Source organism: Anopheles funestus, chromosome 3RL (assembly GCF_943734845.2).
Source record: "Anopheles funestus chromosome 3RL, idAnoFuneDA-416_04, whole genome shotgun sequence".
Lineage (NCBI taxonomy): Eukaryota > Metazoa > Arthropoda > Insecta > Diptera > Culicidae > Anopheles > Anopheles funestus.
In genome coordinates, this window is record NC_064599.1 from 32527728 (window position 1) to 32554578 (window position 26851).

Sequence of the window (26851 nt, forward strand, 5' to 3'; positions counted from 1 at the left end):
ATGGAATTACGATGGTTTGTTGGTGTAGCGGCAGATCCGATTACCGCCGTCTTTGCGCCCCGGAATCGTATTATCGTGCGGGAATGATGAGCCGAAGAGGGATGGAAAATTTTCCGCAAAAGAAACGAAACAAAACTGTGCCCTAACAAACTCGTTAGTTATGTGGCGTTCCATGTGGCACACGAGCAATGTTTGCCATTCCTGTCATACCGATGGTGGGCGCTAAAACGCATGGATCGGAGCACCCTCCCCCTTCCCCGCCCCATTACAAGTGATCAAAAAAACATTTCATCTATTGTTGTGGCTCTCGATGTCGTTGGAAAGTTCCGTGCACAAGTGTTTTTTTGTGTGTTGCCAGAGTTGCTTTGTTTTGTTATCGTATTGTTATCGTTCGGAATGATTACTTACTGCTTTTCTTGCACTACTTAGCGAGTTGCGTACGTACATATATCAATTCTGTTCCTCCCCCCCACCCGGCACCCGGCAGATTGATGGGCATTTTTGGGTTAGGAACGATGCGTCGCTAGAAAAGCTGAAGCGATTTAGTAAATCATTGCCTTTTGAGCAGTAATGCCTTCGAAAGACAATAGACGATAAGAGACAATAAAACGAAAGTGTGTTTATCGTTTATGCCATACAATGTCGATCATATCCGTGCCATGTGAAATGAAGTATATTTGTATCAAATTCTCTAAAGCAGAATATAAAAAAATTAAAATTAATAAATTAAATTAAAGTTTTTTGTCATCAAAATATTTTCTTCTTTCTGTTGGCTTAACGGCCCCTAAGGTCATGCCGGCCATTTTTGGCTTACTAGACGTTTTTTTAAGTTTTTATTATAGATTGATTTTTGGATTGAATCAAATGTTTTATTAATTTAAAGAACATAAAGTAAAGGTTAAAAACATAAATCTTTTTTTTATCTTTTTTTACAATGTTTTTAATCAAAAAAAATTCTTTGTGTAATGGTTTTGCCGCCTTGAATAAATGAGGCTCCTTATAAATACTCCGTATGATGAAAATCATTTTAAAATTAATACGGCCAGGCAGCTCTACCTGAATAAAAAAAAACAAACTGCGATTCGGGGCGGCCAGGTGGTGCATGCGAAAAAAGGCGCCCGTCCACACGGCAGGGACCGGGTTCAAATCCCATCCGGACCGTCTCCCCGTAGCATGGACTGACTATCCTGCTACGTGGTAAAATAAGTCTTGATACGGCCAGGCCGTTCTAACCGAACAAAAAAAAACTGCGATTCAGTGTGGGTTTTCTTTTTGGAATTCCTAAAACAATTATCAATCAAAGTGTAGTTATTTTTGTTTTACCTGCGATAATTACTATCATTTACATCACTATTATAATGATTAAGTTATTTACTATTATAAATTTTTTTTACTAATTACTAAAATTTGTTGGGTAGTCGTAAAATGCTTTGGAACGAAACGAACCAGACAAGATCCACAGTCAAATGTTAAGCCGGGAAACCATTAAACTGCCTGTTTAATTTCCTGTTAGATTTGTACCATGTGTAACAGAACATTTTAAGAATATACATTTCATCTTTAACGCTTCATCTTTATATCATTTAAATTTATCTCAAATCTTTTATAATAAAAAAAGAAATACTTCTCAGCTTTACTGTGTACAAATTATTTTAAAAAATTAATTGGAGGAATTAATTGGAGGAATTGGAGGAAAAATCAAATGCTCGAATCGCTTGGTAACGAATAAAGAAGAAATTGTAAACATAATTGAGTATGAATCGTTTCACAGCAAGGTAAACCCATCATGTTTTGTATAATTGTGTTGTACCTCGTTAGTGGAATTTGTAATGCCAAAAAAGGAAACATAATTCATTTGTGGTACAGAAAACAGAAAAAAACGCCAAACGCCAATAATCGTTATGAAATGGGAAACCAAAATTCGGCGTGCCCAGCAACCGTTCAATTCCTTTCGCAAAGCGGACCGATAATTTCCCATTCATCTATCGCGAACATTTTGATCAACTATAATTGGACGGTGTTTCCCCTAGTGACTAGGTCGGAAAATTCATCCCCATCCATCTCCTTTCCTTTTCCCTACTCACCCCTCTCTCCTTTTTCCATTTGACTACATCGCAGCATCCCATTTAGTCTTCGCGCGATAGAATTTAGAGTCCCTATCGTACCCCACCAAAAACTCGACGTTCAATTTGTTTCCATTTCAGCCCCAACACTTATCGGTCACAAGCGGCTGGATAAAAAAATGTGTTCAGTTGGTGTGAACAGGATAAAGTCCTTAAGAGACCATACTAGCCAGCGCGAGATAGAACAGCTGAATGGATTTCCGTTCGTAAATGTGTTTTTGTGTGTGTGTTTCCACGAGAGAGTAAAATGAGATTTTCCACTCGTGACCCTTGTCGGAATAGCAGCCTCACAAAAAAAAGCCCAGCCAGCACCCAACCAGCCAGCGACCATGTGATTTGTTTTGCTGATAAAACCCCATTAGTTTGATCTTCGACAACTCTCGCTCTCCTTGCTCGTGTATGGTGCTTTCCTCTCGTGTGTGTCTCGCATTCTTCATCTCTCTCTCTCTCTCTCTCGCCATTTCCCGCGAGAAAAGTGTTTGTTGTTTACTAGAAGGACATACTCGAAAAGAAAAGCAATATCACTCTAACAGTGATGCCCGCAGGTAACCCGCGGTAAGAGTGACCATCCGAGGCTGAGGCACGAGACTAGCCGGAGCCAAACCTGGAGACAAGATTCTTGGAGCCTTTCGGAAGGATCGATATGGACCGCGCGGAAGAAAACGAAAGAAAAAAAAACCTTTACCCAGTAAGCATCATCCAACATCCGATGATGTCGTCTCTCGCAACACCGTGTGCCCGAGTGCTCTCGATTGGAAACGGCTCTCGCGCGTTCGGGCGTTTATGCTCTTTCCCCCCCACAGCATCAGGGCATCAGCAGCAGCAGCCAATGCGACCGGGTGGGAAGACGCGACGGGTCACCAAGGATTTCATTCAAAAACGAGTCGACCCGGCCAGGATGAAGTCAGTTTTTCGTCGTCTTCGGTAAAGCGAACAACGCGGTAAAGCATCACGACCCCAAACAAGCCTCAACAAGCCTTACCCAGCACCAGGTAGACGTGGGTATCGAAACGTAGCGAAACACGGGATCGGTCATCGGTGCACAAAGGTGTTTAGTTTTCGTGGCCAGCAGCCTCCCTCGAAGAAGGGAATCGTGGCATTTTGAAGCGAATATCCACCACAGCTGTTTTGGAGGTCTCTTCTGTCGCGGTCTCACTGTTTCGCTTAATAAGTGGACGTCTTTCGTGCTGCACTGATAACAGCATCTCAACGTTACAAAAGTTTTGCAAAAAGGGGAACTATCACGACCAGCGTTTAAGTGTGCCAGTAGGCTCTTCAAGGACGAAGGAGTGTATATTTACAAAAACAAACAAACAACCAAAACGCTAATAATAACCGTGTCTAGCGGAATCAATCAATTATCGCACGGTCGTTCGATCGCCGAGATTATTGTCCCGGAAGTTTCCTGAGCGCCTTTTGTTCCATTCCGCCCTCCCTCCGCAACAACCCACCAGCCGGAACTTGTTTAGCTGGTCCATTTTTATTTTCGCATTTTCGTTGTTGTGGTTTGCATTGATGCGTGTGTGTGTACGATTGGCCTCGGTTGTGGAAATAGATAAAACCTAATCCGGTTACAGGTCACTGAAAGCTGTTTTTGGGGTGGAAATTTTGGGAGGAAAGCGTGGAAGAGGTGGAAAACAAAAAACACCCGATTCACTCGGAATCGGAAGCGAACGGAAACGATACCGAACCACACAGGAGAGAAAGGGGGGAAGAGGGAGGGTGTGTGTTTGTGTGCGTGTGAAGAAGAGAACGGGAAAAAGCTTGGCTGAGCTGGTGTGGAAAGTGCAGAAACAACACACGCAAAAACCATCAACAACGGTCACCGCACGGTTCCGAGTGTGGTGAAGCGCGCGCGACTGGTGTGGTCAAACCGTTCCCTGTGCTTTTTTCTTGCGGGGGGTGTGAACAAAGGTGGTTGGGGATGAGTTTGTTATGCTAGTGGTGTGTTCTGCGAGTGTCATTGTTGATGTTGTGGTCGCCTTTGTGCTATGCTTAAGTACCTGAAAAGTTGAGGCAATAGCTTCTGCTGCTGCTGCTGCTGCTGCTGTAAGATCAACCGTTATCGATCGTGACCATCGGAGACGAACTTCATCACGTTTCACGGCTGTTTGTCGGCGTGTCTGTGTGTGTCTGCTGTTCCCTTTTTTCGTGCTAGCGTGGAAGAAAAAACTCGTCAAGACGTGGGCCGAAATCAAGAAAGGTAAGGATAAGAAGTCCGGTGTTTTCCGCCGGATCTCCGCTTTATTTCTACCATTTTTTTTGTTCGTTCCTCTTCCATCCATCCATCGTTGTACCATTATTGTTGGGATTTAGGAGAAGTGTTCCAAAAGGGGTCAGCAGGGGAGATGGATAGGTGGGGTGAGATATAAAAAAAAATGAAAAGCCTTTCATGCGGTGCTTTGTGTGCTCGTTTATTTGGTTAACTCACTGAACGGACATCACCAGTAACAGAAAGGTTCATAAAAATAAAACACACGAACGAACGATGGGCGACACGAACGACAAAAGACTTCACCGCTTTGGGGGAGGAACGGAATCAAAATGGGGGTTTAGTGAGTTTGCTTGGCGATGGAGACGCCTGGTAGGCCATGAATCGTCTCCGTATGCTGGAATACATACAAAGGGAAACATGGTCCCGAGGTTACGAAAAGAGTGTATCTAGATGGTATTGTCCATTAAGTACGCTCCATAATTAATGCTTCGTTTAGGGAGAAGGCGAGAGGAGGAGGAGGGGGAAGGAAGGAGGGTGGATAGGCCACGAATCTATTCCCTTCACATTCCCCAAGAACGGTACCATTTATAAACATTTACAAAACATTCCAGATTTGTTTCTGTGTGCGTCTGTGTCCATTTGGGAATGAATTTTTGTTTCTTTTAATATTCTAGTTCGTTATTAAATTTTCTGCTCCGCTTTGTAGTAATAATCTTTACGTAGTAGCACTAGACACAACTCAAGGACAGGAATTGGGGCGGCATGGGTAGTCACCCACCCGACGTCTTCTACACTTCATTTGTAACGGTCGTAGTCCATCATAATTGTAAATACTGTGCATTCCGTACAGCCTAAGGAGCGGCAACTTTTAATTCATTTTGCTTGTACCTCAACAGTGCACGAAGAACCCAAGCAAATGGGAAGAACTTCCGCAAAGGAACTGGAACGTAACTTGGGTACGTGAGGGGATGGGCAAACGTAAACTTATTCATCGCTACATTTGCTACTGCTCCCGGGTAAAGTTAGAATCTCTTATTTAACAAGCAGAACAAGGGAACGAAGCAAGTTTCTTTTTAGAAACAGGTCCACCGATAGTGCTTTGCGTTGGCCGGAGCAGCAGCTGTAAATTAAATTAAAAGAATGAGATATATCTTCCCTTCTACAGCCTTCTGTTTTTTTTTGTTGGGGCATACGGAAATATGGGGCAGGAGTTTTTTTCTGCGTTAAAAGCAGTGCGGAAAATAGCCATCTCCATTCGCCAAAGAAACAGCTGAGCCTTGCTTTGTAAAGGCAAATAACTAAAGCACCCAAGGCTCTTGGGTGTAAATGTAACATTCCTTACCGTGCACTGCGGTGCATGGTTTTTTTTTGTTTGACTTCCCGGCACACCCGACTTGACCCGCAATTGAAGTAAAACAACAGAGCAATTCAGGCTGGGTCAGATGGGTTGAAATGCGTCGGCATTTCAATTACCCGGTGGGATGTTGTTTCGCATTTCGTATGAAAAGTATCTTCCCTAATAGCTTAAGTTTGCTGTAGAAACGCTGACCTATTATCCTAGTCACTGCATCATCTTGCACTATGAAATTCATTATGGTGCGTATCTTGCTATTAAACAGCGAAACGTTAGTATTTATCCACTTAACGTAGCGTTACATGCTATAAGATGGTTTTTGCTACCATTAAATAACGTGTCAGCAATCGTTATACGGTGAATAGTCGCGTGTCTAGAGCAATTTTAATCCCATTCGTATGCAGTGGTGGCTAAAGGCATGAAAATTCATAAGCTTTTACTCAATTCTTTTGCCATTTTTTTGCTACCCTTCCCTCGCACTTATGTACAAACGGATACAATCACCGTTTACTGTCTTGCGAATAGTTTCGGGCACGAATGTGTGCCTGGCAAATCAACGCTAAGGGTAATGTTATTTGCTCGAAGTCAAAATGGCACATCCACAGCCACCGGGAAATGGAAGATCGTCGATTTGAAGAAGAAACAACTTCTCACTTCGTTCGGGGTGTTTTTTTTGTTGCTCTGTGTGTGATCTTTGTAGGTTGTGGTACGGCTTGTTCGTAGTCCTTTTGCTCTGTAACATCGGTCGGTAGGTATCGTTGTTTCAACGGATTCATGTGCTGCCGCTGGTTGGTTGCAATTTGTATTCAGCGTGTGAATATGGGTGAAAATCTTTACCGGAACGATTCCGCTAACGGAAGTTGCGTAATTGGGTAAGAATAAAAGTGTACAATTCTCGGTGAATAAAAAGTACGACGCTTTTTCTGAAGGTCAAGGTGGATCCCATGGAAATAAGCGTTGCGTGGCGGATGCGTGGCGAAAGCAACAAGAGTAGATTATACTTCCTATGATGTTTAGAGCTGATCATGATACCTCCGGAAGTCAGTATAGCAATTTCTGTTCGCTGTACTCTCATGACTGCTGATTACTTGAAAATTTGAATCCTCAACAAAGAATAAAGTAGAAAGCACACACACACCCACATCTTTGATCACCCGCATTTACAATTTCCGGTTGTTTTTTTTCGATGGTGATGATGGTGATACGTACTGACGGCCCAATGTCGGGTCCGTGTCTTGTTGAAGGAGAATCAGAAGAAGGAAGAGGAAACTGAAGAATAAAAAAAATATATCAGTACCATCCCAGGACGTACGCGAGAACATTACATCCTGATGCAGATAAAAGTGGAAATGAAAAGTGGAAAGGAAAAGGGAAAGAAGGGGGGGGGGGGGTCCACTTCTTGTACAAACAGAGCCTTCCACCATCTGGAAGAGAGTGTGGCTAGTTTTGCTGTTGGCTGCTGTGTGCTGTTTTGCGAATTCGCATTTGAGCCGCGCCTGTTGGCGAGTATCAACGCGCGTGGAAAGCTTTAAAATTTATTACTACCGCATCTTTCACGTACCACAACGGCACAAGAAACCGACCGAACGACATATCGTAAATCAATAAAATTTATGGTGTTCGATTATTTGTTATTGAACTTTTTTGTTTGCGTTTCGTTTTGGTTGGTGTTTTCAACAACAGCTGCTTTATATTGTCTTCACACCTAAGATGGCTACCGACCGGTCAATGCAGTGAAATGAATAACATTTTTCAATTTGTCGCTATCGCTACTAGTTGTGACAATGGCCCACATGACGGCAAACGGCAAACAAAGCATCGTGCTAGCTATTAGTGCCACTCACGAGTGGCTTGATATAAATTGATACTAAATTGGTAACACATGAAAGGTTGCGGCTCATTTTTCAATTTAAACACTCAATTAAATGAGCTCGCTCACGGAAAGCGATAATGAAAAGTGCACTTTTGCACCAAAGAGATAAAAGAAAAATGAGGAAAACGCTCTCTTCCTGTTTTCCTTTTTGTCAAAGAAAAAAAAAGCGAACAAACACGATCGTCTGTTTAGATAATGTGATATTGGCAAAATCCGTGCCAAGTAGGCCACACTGGAAGCAATATCGTATTTCACCTAAATTTGGACAGATAAACATTAAAAAAAAACCACGCACATACACACACAACACTCGTACACAGTTTAATGTTGTATTTTCCGCTTGCTTGCCTTTTCTCCCTTTTTTATGCTGCCATACAAAGCATTACAAAAAAAAGGCAGGCAAATAAACCAACTAAAGTCCGCTTCGTTAGCCGGATGCAATAACGCTTCGGTAGTGGCGGTTGCCACTGCCATGCCACGTTACGGATACTGTGTGCAATGCGCTGCAAATGATAAACAAGGCAAAAAGTGAATGCTTTGTCTAGAAAGCAATTAATTCCTGACAGTGAAACGTGCTCGCCGCTGCTGTAGTGCAATGGATATTTATGCTTCAAACTCTCTTTACCAAACCCCGATGCGCGATGGGTTTTGATATAACCCACGGTACTACGGAATAGATGGAAGTTCGTTAAGGTTAGATAAAAACAATTTTAATAACATTTAAGGACAAAATTCCAGTATAATTTACTAGAAATTACTATAATTAATGATGCTATAAAAAATCTATTTTAATGGTTTTGGGCCATTTTGAGATTAATTTGGCTTTAGAGAAGGTAAAGTTAGGCTTTTTCGGTTATATTCAAGTTGAATTAGAATTTGTCGAGATAAAATGTAAAGAAAAAAAAATAAAAAAAAAATTAGTGAAATAATAATTATTAATCATGCTATAAAAAATCTATTTTAGTGGTTAGTAGGACATTTTAAGATTAATTTGACTTTAGAGAAGGTAAAGTTAGGTAAAGTTGTTTCGGTTTTATTCAAGTTGAATTAGAATTTGTCGAGATAAAATGTAAAGAAAAAAAAAAACAAAAAAAAAATAAATAATAATTATTAATGAGGCTATAAAAAATCTATTTTAGTGGTTAGTAGGTGTTACTGACGGGAACAAATCGGACTAAATACGGTCCGCCGTACTAAGTTGACTACGCGAAGAATAGTCAACTTGAAACTTCTTGCGCAAGTTTCTGTGCCGTTGATAGGCTATTTTCCGTAGATCGGCGATTGAGCAGTTCTGACAGTAGGCTGTGTATTGAAAACTCAATATCAATTCCTAATGTGGAGTGCTGCTCGAATCGCCTACAGAAAAGACTCGTAGGTTCGGAGTTCGGATAACAAGTGAAAGTTTATTAAAAATTATTCAGCTTATATACTAACAAAGTGTAATGGTATTAGTTCTTATTCTATACGCAGTAAGTGTGTGTTAGTTTCAAGAACATACGGAAGTTCTTTGTCTTACGTTATCTAATTCGGCCTTTTTTGGTTAGTTGCATCGAGCGCATAGGCGCGCTTTTCCTTATCGCTCCTGTGCGTATGTTACCCAAATGCAACGGTTACCCGAGGTTATGGTTTTTAAAGGGTTCAAGTGCAGTTTCATTATCCACCATGTGCTACGGCGCAAGGGCGTATGCTTATCGCTATTTCCGTATTCCTTTTCGTATACCTTTCTATTGTTCTTTGTTTTTAGTTTGGTCTAACCCAAAACCATATGTGACATTTCCTGTTGGCCTATGCCAGCTGTGCTTATCTTTTACGCCTCATGTCTGGTGAAAGTAAATCTTTTTCTTTCTTATGATAGCTCGAATTTTCTTACGCGTACGCTGTGAATTTTGTCGCGTCCGTAACAGTAGGACATTTTAAGATTAATTTGACTTTAGAGAAGGTAAAGTTAGGTAAAGTTGTTTCGGTTTTATTCAAGTTGAATTAGAATTTGTTGAGATAAATCTGGAGTTCTTCGCAATTTTTGTAATTTCATTCTTGAGGAAGCTCAATTGTTCAAAGCTTTCTTAACTGATACACCGAAAGCTTAGCCTAAAAGAGTCTAGAAATGATTGCAAATAATTCCACCTTTTTTAAATAAGCGAAATAATGATAAATTGATAAGCGTATTTAAGTAATGATTAACGAAAAAAATCATTAACATTTAACGGATCGGCAGACACGAGAACGATCTTGTTTCAGTCCGAAAGCTTTTAATCTCCGATTAGCATGATAGTGCAGTAGTAGTTTGCACACATTTCTTCTCGTTTCTGGTTTTTGTTGTTGCTACCATAATAAAGCACTCATACCCGCCGTGCACGCCATTGTCGAGAATGTGTAAAAAAAACCCCTCCCACACCGTTCGGCCGAGTTCTGGTTACAACAAAAAAAGGCACTGGAATTGTGCTTTCATCATACATCGGTGTCGGTTGCACTGGATCCGACAAAACACGTCGTCCCTCAGAACCGGTTCCCGGTGAGGGAAAATGTTATTTTTTCCTGCATCCTACCGGAGAACTAGTGTCAGTTGCATGCATTTGGAAAATGTGGGAAAAAAGACACACACACACACCCAGGCATATTTATTGCCATTTTCTACAACTGCTAACTGTGGTTTGTGTGTGAAGGAAACCGTGGGTAGGCGATGGGAGGGTCAGTCGTAGCAATTAGCTAAACGCGGCAGTCATTGCATGAGCGTGCATGAACACCGGGCATCCGTGGGTGGGTGATCCATATGGGTGAACTGCACGGACAGTGATGAAATAAACTACCACACGAGCAACTTTAAATGCCCACTCTAAAGCTTTTGTTCTGCTCCAGGGGGGCGAGTTTTTTTTTGTTAGTGTCACTACACCATTCAAAAAGATGTGCCAGTAGCCAGTATAGTGTCGTTCGTGTCCGTTATAATCATCGGTGGGTTTGTAACATAGTCTGCATGTTAGTAATGAGCGTACAAATTAAATTATATCCCTAACGCTCTATGCTTTAGTACGACAGCAGGGGATGAGGCAAACACAACACAACACAAAAAAACAAAACACTTATTCCATGGCCGCAGCTAAGTGAGTAATTAGATAAACGTGTCCATTAATCCAGGTCCATTAATAGGAACCGTTAGGATAAATTGCTACGTAGCAAAACAAAAGGGTAGCGGTCTGCCAGCCACACAGTAGCTGGGGGGTTTTTGTTGCAATTTGACGAAGGTTGAGGCGTGGCAATAAATAAGACTAATTTTGACCAAGCTACTCTTTCATTTTCTTGTGCACTTTTTTCTTGATTTTTTTACACGCATCGGGGGTAACTGGATATAAAGCTTCCACTGTAAATGCGATTATTCTGATGCGAATAGAAAGGAAAGAATTAAAATAAAATAAAAATAAAAAAAATATAAAAACATAAATCTTGCAAGAGGATAAAAAAACAAACAAAGAAAAACATTCAAATGTTTGTAAAACTTAAGTATTCAAAATAAAAAATATAAATCATGCAAAAGGATAAAAAAAATCATGAGAAAATTAAGAAGAAAATATTGAAATAATTTCCCCAAAAAAACTCTCATCGCATGGTGTGTTTATTTCAATGTTCGTTCGTTTCGGTTCGGCTGAAGAAAAACTTAAAATTTTGGCTTAAGAAAACTTCAACCCCTGGCATAAGAGTGCTCCTGCCCCGAAAGATTAAGATTCAGTGTCGTTTTTCCTTTGTCGAGTAGCTAAGATGTTCACAGCACGATGACCGTGAACAAGACAAACACACTCGAAAGGAGTCATTCTTTCATGCTTGTCTTCATGTCCCCGCGTGTAGGTATATGTGTGTGTGTGTGTGCTTTTTCTTTTCTTTGGGTTCAGCTTAATCCACCTCGTTCATTAGCAAGTGGGTGGTCACATTACGGGTGGGGGGCCAACGTTGAAATAGCTTTTTACAAACGCAGCGCAGTCCCATATGCTGGTTTGGGGAAGAAGTGTTCCAACAAAACCATCGCTCGTAACGTATGAACATGTTAACCTGAAACGCATGTTACACTGCAGATGGTTTTTGTGTCAGTTTGGTGTGCGAAGGCGTAACAGAAGCAGATTTTCGCTGATAAAGTCTGCTGCTGCGGTGGGTAACATCATCAAAATCCTAGCAGCGAATAGCTTCTACTTCACTTATGTTCATGTGGCGATAAAAGAAGCAAAAAATGCACACAAGAAGAACACGGCAGAACACAGATGTTACACAGTGCGAAAGTCTCTATCTTACATCCATGTACAATTATGCTTACCTTCCAGCGAATGGCGCGAACTTTGCTATATACCGGGAAGAAGAAAAAACGCACAAAGAAGAAAAGAAAAAAGTTAACCAAATTTAGCTAAATGCGGGTATTCCGTGTGGGCACATTTCAATCTACTTGCTAGGATTTCAATTTTTGAGACAGTATTTTCTTTATCATTGATGCAAATCGGATTAATGTTGGTTAGTCTATTTGGTACGCAAAAGTTGTGCAATCGTTTTTTTTTTTCAATCATCTTTAAAAGCATTAAAAAAAGAATAAAAGAAAATGCGTACATAAAAGTGTTTAATAGGTTTGCGCTGAAAATGATTTCCAGATGAATAAAAACCCTAAAGTGAAGTGAAATGTTATTGAAAAAAATTAAAATCAAATTTATTTAAATTATGCACATAACTCCCGACGATGATTTACGGGGTTTTATCTTGGGTGCACAATCCTGAAAGTATGCAATAACACGTTAAGCCATAAATCTGCCATCTTATTATGGCATTGTTGTTGATAGACTCACGTATAAATGACGGATAGTACTAACCTTAAAACGTGTACGTGCTAAAATTTTATGACATTATTATCAACAGTTTAAAAGGTTGAGATGTTTTTTTGTTACTTTAGCTTTGAAATTTGAAAGAAAAAATTCGTATAGAGAAGTCTCCTTGATGTTGATTGGGCAATGTTTTTTTAACGCAATAATTCAAAATATTCTGAAAGTGCAGTAAGTTTTTAATTTTTTGTAGTAATTAGCTATTGAAAAAAAATATTATAAAAAAGAAATTAATTTTATTCCTTTGGTTGGACGACATATTTTTTTTTAATGAGGAGTTGTTCATGAAAGACTGATTATTGTGACTAGAAACAAAGCACATTCAACATGAAATTATTTTTACAATTCCATTTTTAAATTTGGCTCAATTTCTATTTGATTTTTTATACATATTGAATAAGTGTTGAAAACCGGGAGTTAATTTTAAGTGATCAGCTTGTATTTTCTGTAAATAAATCACAGAAAACTGAAGACGCATCCGCGAGTGATAATCAAAACAGAGGTAAAAGGTGCACAATTTTTGCTTTACATAATAGTTGAATCTTCACTTGGTGGTCGTTAAACCAAGAAGAAGAGGAAGAAGAAAAATATGTTGCATTTATAGTGTAAAGTTTCCTTCCTTTTAATGATAAAAAACACAAAATCAATCGACAAGTTAAAAATAGACAAAAAAAAAACAAATTTTCTACCATTTCCAGCGAAACGTAATTTAACAAATACAATTTTCAAAACATGTAATGGTCTCCCATTTCGTTAGCACCCAACAATTTCGATGCCATCGCTAATAAGCACTTGTCAAACAAAAATAAAGTAAAATGCAAAAAGAATGTGACCATTCGTCGTAAAATGCCATTCAGGGGTGTCCATTTTCACACCCGTCCACCATGCTATTTTCTACCATTCGACGACCCTCTATTAACGTGTAATGAAAATGTCAATCGTGCGCGAAAAAGTCGCACCAACTGTGAACAAGCGAAACCCTAGGTCGGTCCCATTACAATCGTACCGCGTTGTTGATTTTGGGTTCAGTTTGGTCCTGTCTCACACTTTGCTAAGAGCCATGAGCTGTGTGGAAGATTTTCTCGATGCACAAATGTGGTATCTACGGTACTGTGGTGTGTTTCGGGTGAAAAGTCCACTCGGTGGCATACGGCTGAGCATTTGTCTCGGTGTGCTCGTCGTGTTTATGGTGCTGCAATCGATCTACATCTTCCAGCACGTGAACCATTTCGCGATGATCTGCGATGCCATACCGACGCTCGTCGTCTGCATGGTAGCGATTTCGAAGTTCTACATCTTCGTGTTCCACCCGGCGGCCATGTTCGCGCTGATTGATTCGTTCAAAGCGCTGCAACGGCGTGCGACCGCGGAAGATTTGCTGCTCTTTCGCCGCAGCGGAGCGTTCCATGCGAAGCTGACGAAACTCTACATGACATCGGCACTGATTGTCGGATGGTTCTACATACTGAGCGCTGTCGTTACCGGCATTACACGTTCGATGTCGGACGGTCGGGTACAGTTTGTCGCACCGATGGCGTACGTACGGGGAGCACGCGGAAACGAAACTCTCCAAACATCCGGAACAAATTTTGCCGATGATTTTGTCGAGTGAATATCATTTTTTTCTCTCTCTCTCTCCCCTTTGTTTGTCCGCTTTTCGCTTGTTTCTCGACAATCTCGACCCAACTAGCTTCCCGCACAACTATCAACATCCGCTTATGTTTGCGCTAACGTTCCTGTTCAACTGTGACTCCATACACATGAGCATCTTCATTAGCGGAAGTGTCGATACGTGCTTCTCCGAGCTAGCGACAAGCGTTACGATCCACTTTCGGCTCATCCAACGCCGGTTCCGGACAGTTGACTTTACTGCCAGCACCGCTGAAGACGAGCTGGAAGCGGTCGTGGCGTACCATAAGGATGTGCTGCAGCTGTGTCTCGCCATGACGAACCTTTTCCAGTACACCGTGTTCTACCTGCTGCTGCTAGACTCGGTGCTACTGTGCATTATTGGCTATCAATTTGTGATATTCATGAACACGCCGCGTGTCCTCATGCTCGCATCGATGGCGTTCGTTATGGTTTTGCAGGCGGTCATATACTGTTACCATGGTTCCATGATGTACGATGAGGTATGTAGAGGGTGTTATGCAAAGGAAACGACAAAAAAAAAGAAAATAAATCCCAATGTGCACCATCTCTCCAGAGCTTGAAGGTGGCAGACGCGATTTATCAGAGCAATTGGTATGAGGCCCGACCGGCCGTACAGAAACGGCTGCGATTATGCATGATGCGTGCCCAGAAGCCCATCGTCACCAAAGGCGGCTTCATGAAGGCAACATTGCCCACACTCAAGAAGGTGCTGTGCAACACTGTCTCAGCGTTGATAAGGAATTTTGCGTGTAGCAGCATGTAATGATATGCAAATTTCGTTACAGATTTTAAACTCAACGGGATCATACATCACCATGCTGCTTTCGTTGGAAGGAGAACAGCAGCAGTAGTAGAAGTCGTGATAGAAGACAAACACTTTGCCACAGTGTGGGCCAATTACCTGTCGGCTTGAAGTAACCCAGAAGCACGTTATTAAGGGGTGGCAAAGCTTGCATCATTTAACAACGTATCGTGCCTCCCTTGCGTACCGTGCGAAGATGTTGTTGCGCACCTTTAGGGTAGGCAGCTTAAACCAGGCGTGGAGATATGCAAACATTTTGTTACAAATTATTGTAACCTGCCTACATGTTAGTTGCACCGTCAAAAGCTCACTCATGCTCGTTGTGTTTGCCCACTATTGCTCACTAATAAATGAAGAATATAAATGGCTTTAACTCACTCTCTCGTCATCGTAACAAATGATACAAATGAGAAAATTTCCTATGATGTTGGTGTGAGTCGTTTATAGCATTATTTCACTGCTGCTAAATTATAGCTAAATAATGGCAAATGTCAATGGAAATTAGTTCATTCATTAGTAACGTTCAGATGGAACTACAAACAAACACCAACCAGGAGCACATCAACTGCAGTGCTTGTGTTCATTACGACCATGATTTGCTGTGCTAAATCAACTTCTATTTACAATGTCTTAACAATAAAACTTCGACGTACCTGTTTTTCGACAATGGAAAACGATAGTCACTTTACTGAGCATCCCCAGCACGGAGAACTATTTGTTGATAAAATCAGTAAATGATGACATCGCTTCGTTACTAATTTTAGAACTGTTTTTCTACCCGTTTCCTATCTCCCATCCCATCCCGAATCGCAGGTCTCCAATCGCTGTGGATGACTACGCTTTGCAGCCCTTGGAACCAAGGTCAGCGGGACGAGTATCCTTCAAAGGCGTTGGCGAACTTTCTGTACACGTCGAACTTTAGCACCAAAGGTAAATGGCATTGAGATTGCGAAAAGTGAAGCATTATAATATGTTGAAAACAGTTTAGCAAATGGAAGGTTTTGAGTTTGATAAACACTTTTTGTTTAAATTTTTTTATAATTTCTTTATAATTTTTTATGAATGGTATGATATAATTGAAATAATTCATCAAGTCGAAAGGTTAAACGAATATAAATCAAAATTAAAATAATATAAGCTAGGTTAAATATGAACACCATTTCAGTAATAAATATAACACCATATTTAATAACATCGAAATTTTAATTTTAGATTTTTTTATAATTAGAGACTTATTAGAGACAGGCTTTTAGATTGAGGAACATTGGATAAACACGTTTATAGAATTGATTTGAAATTTTCATCTGCTAATCTGTACACACTTTATCAGATTTGTGTGATTTTTATTTTGTTTGTTCATTACTATAGTTTTATAGGAAAAAATTGTTTAAGTTTTAGTTCAAAATAACGTACTTAGTCGTTCCAAATTGACAGTTATAGAATCATTGTTCTTCTTTGCTCATTATGCATTCCGCTTTTAAGCCGATTGTTTGAAGAAAAATATTAGAATACATTATTCAAAAACATTTTTCAACCAAAGGCATTTTTAACCAAATTTGATGTTATTTGTTTTTCATTTTGTACTATAAATTCACTAAGCTGTCAAATTTGAAAATCTGCCAATCCGTGTCTAAGAGGTATTGTGTGTGTCTCAAGGACTATCTTCTGATGATAACTTTGTCATTCTAAAATTAGAGAACAAAATCATGTAAATTATCTATCTTCAAGCACTTCAAGAGCTACTTAATTATTTGTTATACGCAAACTACTAAAAATACTTAAACAAATCTAATAAAGAATTGCAAACTCTTCAAAAGTTCTTCTTCCTAATAACAGAAAGTTCTATACAAATAAACAAATCGTTGAAACAGAATCGTCGAAATAGAAATATCTTAGGGAACATAAAATAACTAAACTTTACAACCGATTCGATTCAATTAGTAGTTGTTTGTGAAGAGTAAACTCCATCTTTGCTGTGATTTAAACATCCTCTTCATCCATATTGATAGTTTTATTGGTGGCATTCCTTCTTTTTGATTTAATAGAGATGGATGATATACTGGTTGAGGAATGCAATAATAGGAACACCGTCTATGTGCTGAATTCCAGCTACCGATATGGGGTAAGTAATCGAGACATTTCCCAAGTGAAGCCATCGGGTTCATAGCCAAGTGAGCGAGCATTGGTACATAACGATGGCGTACCATGAACCTTTCGCATACTTTACGTTCTTGGTATGCTTTTCTCGGTTATGAGGAATTAAAGTTGGTAAGAAATCGGTTTTCGGTTGGTGTGAGGGAGGATTTTCTCTTACGCATTCTACTATTTACCAGCGTACCAGGCTGTTCATTAACACGTAATTTTGTGCATGATTCATGAAAAGGAAAGGATGCCTATCGTGTCCTAAATTTGCCACCTCGAAAGCCTTTCTAACGCTTTACTGACACTGGTCTATCGCGGCGTGATACTCATTTTAATTGACATCCTGTTGTCCACCCCCGGGGGTTTTGCACACAGAACATGGACATGATAGAGCTGTTCGGTACACCGGCCGGCCGTGCGCTGACGGTGAATAATAAAACTGCAGCCGAATTGCACCAGAGCCGTCGGACCATTGCTGGCGGAAGTAGCAGCAGCACCAGCAGTACGACCGATTCCCATCTGTGTCCGAGCACGATCGGCGGTTTGCTGACGGGTAGCATAAATTCGACCAACATCAGCAGCATCAAAATCAGCGGACCCGATACCATTGCCACTGCCGGTCAGCATCACTTCATCGAATCGAGCGAATTCATTAGATTTGCCTCGTCCAGCAAGGGACCGGCCACACCGTCATCTGTCACCTCCATCGCCTTTCGCAACAACAAATGTAGCAGTAAAAGCGCCGACATTAGCAGCAGTAAAAATGGGCCGGCACACGACCAACCGAACAGACGAAACAATTTGAAAATGGCCAAATTTTGGAAGCTCTTCGACGAGGACCGGTTACGGAAGGCTAACAGCACGGAACGGATCGGCGATAAGCTACGGCAAAGGTAAATATTAATGCCGCAAAGGGACCTTTTTCGATGCCAGTCGTCCTTATGGCGTTTGTTCTTTTTGTATTTTGTCTTTTTTATCCGTGGCAAGTAGATGGGTCGCAACACCACCACTCGAGCGGCCGGAAACGGTTGACAAATCTGCAAATGATTTGTACAGCGAAGCGGCCCAACTGCTAGGTATCAAATGTTCCCTGACCGACAGCTGTCGGTGCATAGATTGTCAGGTGAGTTTGTGTTTTTTGAAGGGATAGAATTCCCTTGCTTGCCTTTGGAACGTATAATCAGTTCGTCACCAATGACTTGCTGAACAAATTGGCCTGTAGATTGGCAAATATTTAATCAGATCATTTTACTGGGGTGGTTATTACTGATTTTCGTTACGTTATACGTTATAAGGTTACGTTATAATTTTTTTTCTTTGATATTTGAAATGATTTGATGCTTCAAGGGGGCCACATACGGTCCGTTGAATTTAACTAATAAATAACAAATAACAAATATTTTATAATTATGCATAATATATACATATAAAACTTTTAAAAATTTTATTTAAAGAAATTGTCTGGTGACAATTCTTAGTTATGTTATTAATTAAATTAATAGTAATTTCTTTTAACTTATACAAAAACCCCATCTACTCTATTTACAAAGTACATACATGGAAAGAAGAATTAAATATAAAAAAACCATGGTTATTTTTGATTAAAAAGTTAATTGAATTGTCCAAATGAAGTCGAAAATTATGCAGTAAAATGCGAAATAGGAAGACCATTCTAAACTAATAGCCTCTTTTGTAAATATTAATCTAATTTGTAGTAAAAAAGGGTCAATTGATTCTATTAGGAGTTTAAATTTATTCGCCGCTTTTCCCTCTTTTGTTATGAATTTCTGCCGTATAAAAGAATTAACAGAGTGCGAAAAAGGTCCATTAAGGGCATGGATAACCAAGGTTGGAGAACACGCAAAAATATCAAAAATAACCCTATTATTTAAGAGCACAAAGTGGCAGCTAATTTTGTAACTAAGTAAAGTAAAACTATTATGCTAATATAAATACACTTCAATGTAAAAATGGACATTAATGATCACAAATTATTTGTTTCGTTTATGTTTTTTAAACAATTTTAATTTTAAATAAACCAAGTATATAATTGCTCCCACTTGTTTAATTATCAAACATCCACATCCAATTACCACAATACCATTCCAGAGTCAGTACTTTGATTGCGATGACGACGCGGACGCATATTCGGAATATTCCGATAAATCGTACGACATGGAGGACAATTTGTTCACGAATCGATCATATTATAATGATCTCTCGACCGTGCCAGGGATGCCAGATGCAGATACCTACGGAACCACCACAATCAATGACCGTTTGAATCGGAACCAAGCGTCACATAATGGCGCCTGGGACACGGAAGGCAACGCGGTGCCGAATGATGTCAATGGTAATGAATGTGAGCATTATTTGCATAGCACCCACAATCCGTCTTCATTGAATTTAGCATTGGATGAGGGACAGCTGCCGGCAAACGACCGATCTCAATTGCCAATTGATACGTCCGACACCGAACGACGGAACGGTAGCGAACAATCGGCTGAAGCACCCGATGAGGAATGTGCCGGTGGTGCAAAGGTTGCATGAGACAGGTAGGTAAATATAGCCGGTAAAGTGACACTTTACACAAAGGACTGCACATCGGTTGGTACAATTATTGATTTTACAGCCTCGTGAGCAGTGATTCGTGCTGCGTCTGGGTACGAATTAGTGATGGGAAGTGCGGAGTGTAATTATGAATCCACTTCGACAACGGAGCATAAAACTCGGATTTGACTCAAAAAAAAATCATGAGTCCGGATTTGACTCCGGAGACAACTCCGTATTACTCCTGAGTTGAATCCGAAGTTGAATTCGATATCGACTCCTTTGTCAATTCCATTATTGTTAACTCCATTATTGATTACATAAGTTTTTGAATAGTTTTTCGTCTGGATTTTCCACAATTTTCATTGAAATTTTCCATAGTTTCAACATATAATTCTCAATTGGTTTTGGTATTGAGTAGCAATATTTTAAAAGCTCCTTTGTCGTCGATGATATTATTTAACCAGTTTTCATAGAGGCTTTCTCCCATTTTCACGAGTTTCCAACAGTTGGTTTTTCGTAAATTTTAATAACAACAATATGATTTTGAAATGCTTTATGTAACACAATAAACCCCTTCCTCCCTTAAAGAGGCTCCCTCTAGATCTCGGAGTTGATTCGGAGTCGACTTCGGAATATCCTGGAGTTGAATACCTCCAACTCCATAAAAAGTAGGATTTTACCCATCACTAATTGGGATGTTAGGATCACTCACATTTTTTACCTTCAGACATATTTTGCTTAATTGTTGGCACAATGTTCTGCAACGTAAAGAATGAGGATGAGTTTCAAATTGGAAAAAATATACAACCTTTTGTGCAATTCATTTACAGGACCTTGGCTTTGGAAGAAGCCAACGAAAACACTTCCGCAACGTTTTCAGCCACTATTAAGGAGGAAGAAAGCATCGTACTCGTTACGGTGGATGGGTTCAGCTGTACCAGCGCAACCGGGAAGGAGTGTTCCTGTTCGGGCTGCTAGCATTTTCGATTCGTTTTATTTATTTACACATCGACCGATGGGCAATGATAGCAATAATTTCAACTCGCATAGTAATTGGGACATTGGTCCCCAACCGAGAAAGGGGGTGTGCTGATTCTTTTGTAAAACTGTGATTGTGACGAGTGCGCTACGCTAGCAAATGTTGGTTTTTTGGGCTTTGAAAAGGTAAAATAGAGAGACAAAATTCATACTTTACTGGAGTGATGATGATAAAAACGTTTAAAAAAACCCGATTTGCTACAAACGCTAAAACAGTGGTTGAATGTTGGCTTCGGTTAATATCGATGCAAGAAAATTATATTTACCATTTGGTACTGAATGTTTTCCAACCAATATACGTAAATATGGTATCATCAATTGCAGTCGCACCTTTTTGACGTTAGGCCTGTTATGAAGCGCCTTAAATGATACTGAAAGTAAGAAACGAAAAATATAATTAAACGTAAATCAGCATAGAATCATTGCACAATAATTGTTTTTCTTTATGTTTCCTTTTAAGCGTTTAAACTTTCAACTACAACTACAATAAAACGAACTCAAGCCACCGAACGAAACAATATCATTTCTCTATCTTAAACAAAATAAAACACACAATATCTCATGCCCAATATGTAAGTGTTCAACCGATCGTCATGACGAACCATGACGGGAGAAAGAATTTACTACAAAATACAACAAAAAAAACTGTTAACTTTCCATTAAATGGACCAACTGCTCCTGGTCTAAAGACCAAAAAACCCAAAAAACAAAATACGCAGCACAGTAGGATAAAGTTAGATGTTTTAGCATCGGAAACGGAACCGCAAACGGAAAACGAAAATTTGATAAAACGCTTAGTTAAATGACTTGTTGCAAAACAAAAATCTCTAACTCGCTCCTTAGGTATTACGAAGCACAAAAATTACATTCCACGTTGCGGATAGGACACAGATGGTAGTGAGCCAACGATGACTTGTTTGTGAAACATTCTGAATATGAATATGAACATTTGCCAAAACCAACCAAAAAATCAAAATATACAAAAAACCTTTAAACAATATGTGTAAATGTGAATGTGTCGTGCAAAACCAAAAAAAAAAGTACATAAAATCCTTGTTACATTGTAATATGCCTTTGTACCTTATGGTGAAAAACAAACAAAAAATTGAAAATCAAACCAAAATTTAAAATTTGCGTAAAAGCCCCCCCCCTCCCGGTTACCGAAACCATTACATTAGTGAGTGAACCCTATTTATTATATTTTACTGAGCTCTATAAGATTCAAAGCGAACATTGTTATTAGGAACGGTATTTGTATGGTGGCATCAGTACCAAAGAAGATATATTGCAAGAAGCATAGCGCCAATATGTAAGTGAATGAGCCAAATCAACTAACACAGTAAGAGTATGTATTAAAACAAACGACACACTTATCTCGTATAGAAAGGACGTACCCATGGATCGTGTGATCAATGCTGGAGTTCTGTAAAACAAGATGGAAGTTTGTAGAAGGTTTAAACAAAATGTCGATGGCAAGCAAAGCGACGACAAAGGTACGAGTGAAAATGCTAATATGCGTAAGAAAAGCTGTTGGTAATGATGATACTTTCAATAAAAGTTTAAACTATCCCTACGATACTGCCCATAACATTATTTATGTATTGAATCTTTGCTTTGTATTAAATTTTAAATTGTAAGGAAAAATGTTTAAAAACAGGTAAGTAAAGTAAAGATTCATTTTTTTGTCGATAATTTTTATGAAAAGTGGAGTTTAACAGAACCAAAATGTAATATTTTGTTGGTGATATGTAATCTTTTTTTTTTTTGATAAATTAATATAAGCACGATTGAAAAGTTGTACAAAAATTAGATTCAAATTTTTTAAATTAATTTTTGCACCAAAAATCCATACGTTTTAAAAGCACCCACCAGGAAGGCACAACTGACGGTGCACCAGATGTCAACTTACATGCTCTCCGTGCTGTAAAAACTTTGTTTAGATGTGTGAGGAAAACTCCATTCGTTCGATCAATATTTTCCCTGCGACGCCTAGCGGCGATTGATTCGGGTACCATAAATAGGACATGAGAAACCATCTTGCATCTGGCCGTTCATCCGTCATCCATTTGGGAAACTCTCATCTACCATCCCACCACTAAACCTTCGAACGAACATGCAAGTCAAAGTGATCAAATTTTTGGGAGGCGGATATGCTTTGCCGTTTATCCACTTTGGTAACTTTGGTGGAGTTTTTCTTTTGTTCTTTTTTTACTTTAACGTTGGCATATGGACACTTTTATTGGTTTGCTTTGACGCTTGTTTCCGATTGTTTGCGTTAGCGTTTTGGGCATTGTGGTCTTTTGTGGTATAGCTTGAGAGCAAATAAAAAATTACTCTTGCCAATTTTATTACCTTACCGTACAGAAAAGAAATAAGGGTTTTTTGTTGGATAATAATAAATTTAGTATAATGGAGTTGACATAGTGATTTTTTTCTAGAAGATTACTGAACAATTCACACTAAACATAAACTCGATGAAATTTTCTATGAAAATGTTATTTTACGAAAAAAATAAACAAATTATCGAAATGGAGGCGCCCGGTGTTTCAACGGAATTGATCTTCCCACGATCGGATCGGTTAAAAATACCCATCTGGAGCATTTCTTTTGTGTAAAATTGACATAACAATTTATAGAAAACCAATATCCCATGACGTTGAAGCGCAAAGAAGAAGGAAAAAAACCACAACTCTCTTGCCATTCCCCAAACGTTCTCTCCAAACGCGACAGGGCGAAAATATTACTCTCGGTTTTGTAAACAGCTGTTACCTTTTGTGTGTTTCCCCACAGTTTATTTGTTTCCCTTATGGCTTCTCCCCATTTTGCACTGGTACACTTGTTATGGCCACTGTTTCAGTGTTTTGTTCCGTGTATAACAGAATAGCTTGTTTGCACAAGAGTGCATTTATTTGTTTTGTCTCAGTATACCATCTCGCAAACGTAAATGCTGCAGGGCTAGGTATTGGTTTGGAAAACATCTTCCCTTGTTGATATTTGTGTTTTTTTGCAGCAAACACAAACAAATACGGTAGAGAGTCGAACAAAGTTGGTTTAGTGTGTGATTACGCTTAAAAAAAAACACAAACACATTTTAACCATAATATCGTATAACGTTGTGTTTGTTTTAAATAAGTTGGCTTGTAGTATTTATTTTTACAGAAATTTGCTTCGTAAAAAATGATTCACAAAAACCAAACACGAAACTCCATGTAGTAGTTGGAGTTGATCAATTAATTGAATTTATTTAATATTATTTGTTTTTTAAATCATCTGAAAGCTTTCTCTTTATGGTTGTTGTCATACAAACATTCACCTATAAAAACTTTACATTTTTGAGGTTTCCGTTAATTATTTTATCTTTAAGTAACTTTATTCGATTTTATTCGATTAAAAATATCATTGATTTATTTATTATTTATTTTGTTCGATAAAAAATACTTTAAAATTTTGATTAAACAAATGTTTGATATTCAACATTAAGAACTTCATTATGTAAGTCGCTTATAATTGCTTTCTAAGACACCATCATTGTAAACGAATAATTTTATCAACAACCATTTTGTAAATAAATATAGTAAAATGTTCAACCACAGTGGTTGTGTGTGTGTGTGTAGTAATTAATATTACGTGTCACCTGCTATGGCGTCGTGTCAAACCACAGCAATAAATTAGAGGATGCACTTTCGTTTCCCATTACCTACCAATATGTCCTATCATGGACCAACTACCGTCACGGTGTAGTTTGCGCCCCTACCCGGGGGGCAACATCTACACCATACTCATATATTAGACCTATGCCTCCGCAAGAGTTGAGAGCGCATAAATTAGGTCTTCGAAGACTTTCCTGGCGTGGCGTGTCGGTTGCACTGATGCTGCCCGGAAGGCAATCTGTTTGTTAGATCGTCAAGCTCACACGCCCATTGCAATGAGTGACATTATTGATTATGGCACATCAGGAGTCATGCAGGCTATGCAGGTCTAGCACATGCTGGATAGCAGGCAGTTAGATGGAAGTGAACTGTTCATCACTAATTTAAGATGCCCGGGATGTGGTAAAACATCGCCAGTAGGTGTTGTATTTTATCAGTTCAAGAGTAAAAAACGGGTTGAATTTGGAGTTGCAAAACATGATTTAATTAATTGCATTTGAAAATATTTTTCATTAAGTACAATTTTGTTCTCCACCAACCGACAATGAGCGCAACAAATATGCGAATGTGCTGACATTGCGAAAAAAATTGCACTTCAACATAAAACGTTAAGAAAAGAAAACAAAAGAAAATTAGAATCATTGCGGACGAGCGACAACTACTTTCAAGCGTTGCACTTTGCTGGGTTGCGATTTTAAAATGCGTACGGAAAACTTTTTCCATTAAATTTCCGTCCAAAAGCAAAGAGTGCAGTGGCGCAGTACTTTCAACTAGATTACTTTACTTGGCGCTTGCATGCATCGAGTTGGTTTGGGAAATAAAAGAAAACGCGCATCGGATATAAGAATGAAATGTTTCACCACGCTATCGTTCCACGGTGCCTACCTCTGTTAGTAGGCTACTAAATGATCGTGGTGAAAAACTTCCCCCACTTGAGTGCCGTAATTTATTGGAGTTTACGGCGAAGTGGGAAAAAAAAACTTTCCGAAGCAGCCTGAAGAGATATTAAATATTTGTCAGTTAATATCAGGCTCGCTTCGGTACTTCGCTCGTAACGGGCGAATGACAAGGAAAATAACTGGTGCAATACGTAGAACTTGGCAGCTTTAGGATAACTTTTCTTTTTTTGGACGCAGTGGCAAATAATCTACCGCGAGCAATGAGCTAGGAGCATTTTTAACGTAAAAATTAGTTTAATTAAATCTTCTTTAAACGATCGGATTTTATCTATTGATGGTAATTTTGACATCATCATAGTGATCATCTTTTTATGATAAGGCGCGAATGTCTGATCATTCATTTGAAAAACACCAGGCGCCTCCATGTTGTATCAGCAAATTGTTTAGATTGCTTTCAAGGTTATTACAGTTTAAAGTTGTATAAATAAAAATAACATTTATTTGCTTAATAAACATTTGTAAAGTTTTTATAAAAAATCTAGTAGTTCATTTTGTTTCAGATTAACTTTTCGGAGAAACTGTTCTTGCGTTTACCTGCCGCGTGTAATTATATCAACAAATTCTACTTTAATCTAAATGAACTTTTCTATATGCCTGTATCATACAAAAGGCTTGTGTAGATGTTCGCTATGCACAAGGGTACACTTTAATGAACATCATATTAATGACCCTGTACACACAGGTTTTTGCCTAACGAATACACTCGTTACGCCGCCATTGTGAACCGGGAAAAGCTAGGAAGGAGCAGAATCATTTCATAGTTTTCTCTTTTCAACACAACCCATTTCCATCTGAATGGGCGCGATTCGTATCCATTTTAATGTGCAACTCTCAAGGTTCTTTTTTGTAGGATCATTTCAAAAGGATGAGAAGATTGTCCTGGAAAAGCAACTAGGAAAATGTATAATTAAGAACGTAATTCCAAGTAAATTAAAAGTGTTAAGCGGATGGATATAGCTGTTATCAAATTTGTTTTTGATGGGAAAAAAAGGCTTCAAAAGTTAAGCTTTTTATTTATGCATTTTTCCTTTGACTGTAGCTAGCTTTGTATTTTATCTGGTTTGATTGGCAACTTTTTAAATAAAAAAATAATTTTAACAGTCAGTAGATTACAACAATTAAAATGTAGAACATGCAACATGCGCATGGTGGTTTATGCCATTAAATAGAATTGTAGCTGAGGGATGCAAACTAACACAAAATGCATTCTTGTGTTTAACTTTTATTTTGCCATGCTTTGTTCGCTTTTACACTTACAAAGTAAATATTTCTTTCCAGCACACACATCATCAGACAGGGCAAAATATGTTTGCACGATTTCTTTCACAACATTCGTAAATTACACTCAACGGTTCAGAGAACACAATTTCGCCAAACAATCTGTGCATCTATCATGGGAACGGCGAAACGAGTCAGTCGGTTGAATGCTCACTGTCAGATGCATGTCTCAAACGTGGATTGTTAAGGCTGAATTATATTGCATTTGTGTGGCAAAAAGGGAAACTAAAAAAAAACACAGTTAGAGAACACATGCAAAACAAACGAAGTGTATTTAAAAAAATTGGTCTTAAAATTCTATCATATTTGTGCCACGTAGCAAAACAGAGTAGAGTTGTGGCTCCTTTTGCTATTTCGCCTTTCT

At 39.0% G+C, this 26851-nt stretch overlaps 2 protein-coding genes across 2 annotated transcripts; both read left to right on the top strand.

Annotated features, from left to right (window-relative positions):
* The first annotated feature begins 2932 nt into the window (after positions 1–2932).
* LOC125770970 (uncharacterized) lies at positions 2933–22193 on the top strand. The gene is made up of 7 exons (XM_049441106.1): positions 2933–4326; positions 15681–15797; positions 16913–16989; positions 17385–17902; positions 18000–18132; positions 19119–19564; positions 20393–22193. The coding sequence occupies exons 2-6, from the start codon at positions 15698–15700 to the stop codon at positions 19557–19559; spliced, it is 1269 nt and encodes a 422-aa protein (XP_049297063.1). The 5' UTR covers positions 2933–4326; positions 15681–15697; the 3' UTR covers positions 19560–19564; positions 20393–22193.
* On the top strand, positions 12703–15655 carry LOC125771010 (odorant receptor 82a-like). The gene is made up of 3 exons (XM_049441185.1): positions 12703–14544; positions 14619–14771; positions 14851–15655. Exons 1-3 carry the CDS (start codon positions 14008–14010, stop codon positions 14914–14916), a joined length of 756 nt encoding a protein of 251 aa, XP_049297142.1. The 5' UTR covers positions 12703–14007; the 3' UTR covers positions 14917–15655.
* Positions 22194–26851: the final 4658 nt, after the last annotated feature.

Bases quoted from the DNA above. Each gene is read 5' to 3' on its own strand.
- LOC125770970 (XM_049441106.1), top strand. From the start codon at position 15,698: ATGACTACGCTTTGCAGCCCTTGGAACCAAGGTCAGCGGGACGAGTAT. The intron at 15,798-16,912 runs GTAAATGGCATT...TTGATTTAATAG, and splicing joins GTCGAACTTTAGCACCAAAG to AGATGGATGATATACTGGTT. The intron at 16,990-17,384 runs GTAAGTAATCGA...TTTTGCACACAG, and splicing joins ATTCCAGCTACCGATATGGG to AACATGGACATGATAGAGCT.
- LOC125771010 (XM_049441185.1), top strand. From the start codon at position 14,008: ATGATTTTGTCGAGTGAATATCATTTTTTTCTCTCTCTCTCTCCCCTT. The intron at 14,545-14,618 runs GTATGTAGAGGG...CCATCTCTCCAG, and splicing joins GTTCCATGATGTACGATGAG to AGCTTGAAGGTGGCAGACGC. The intron at 14,772-14,850 runs GTGCTGTGCAAC...ATTTCGTTACAG, and splicing joins CATTGCCCACACTCAAGAAG to ATTTTAAACTCAACGGGATC.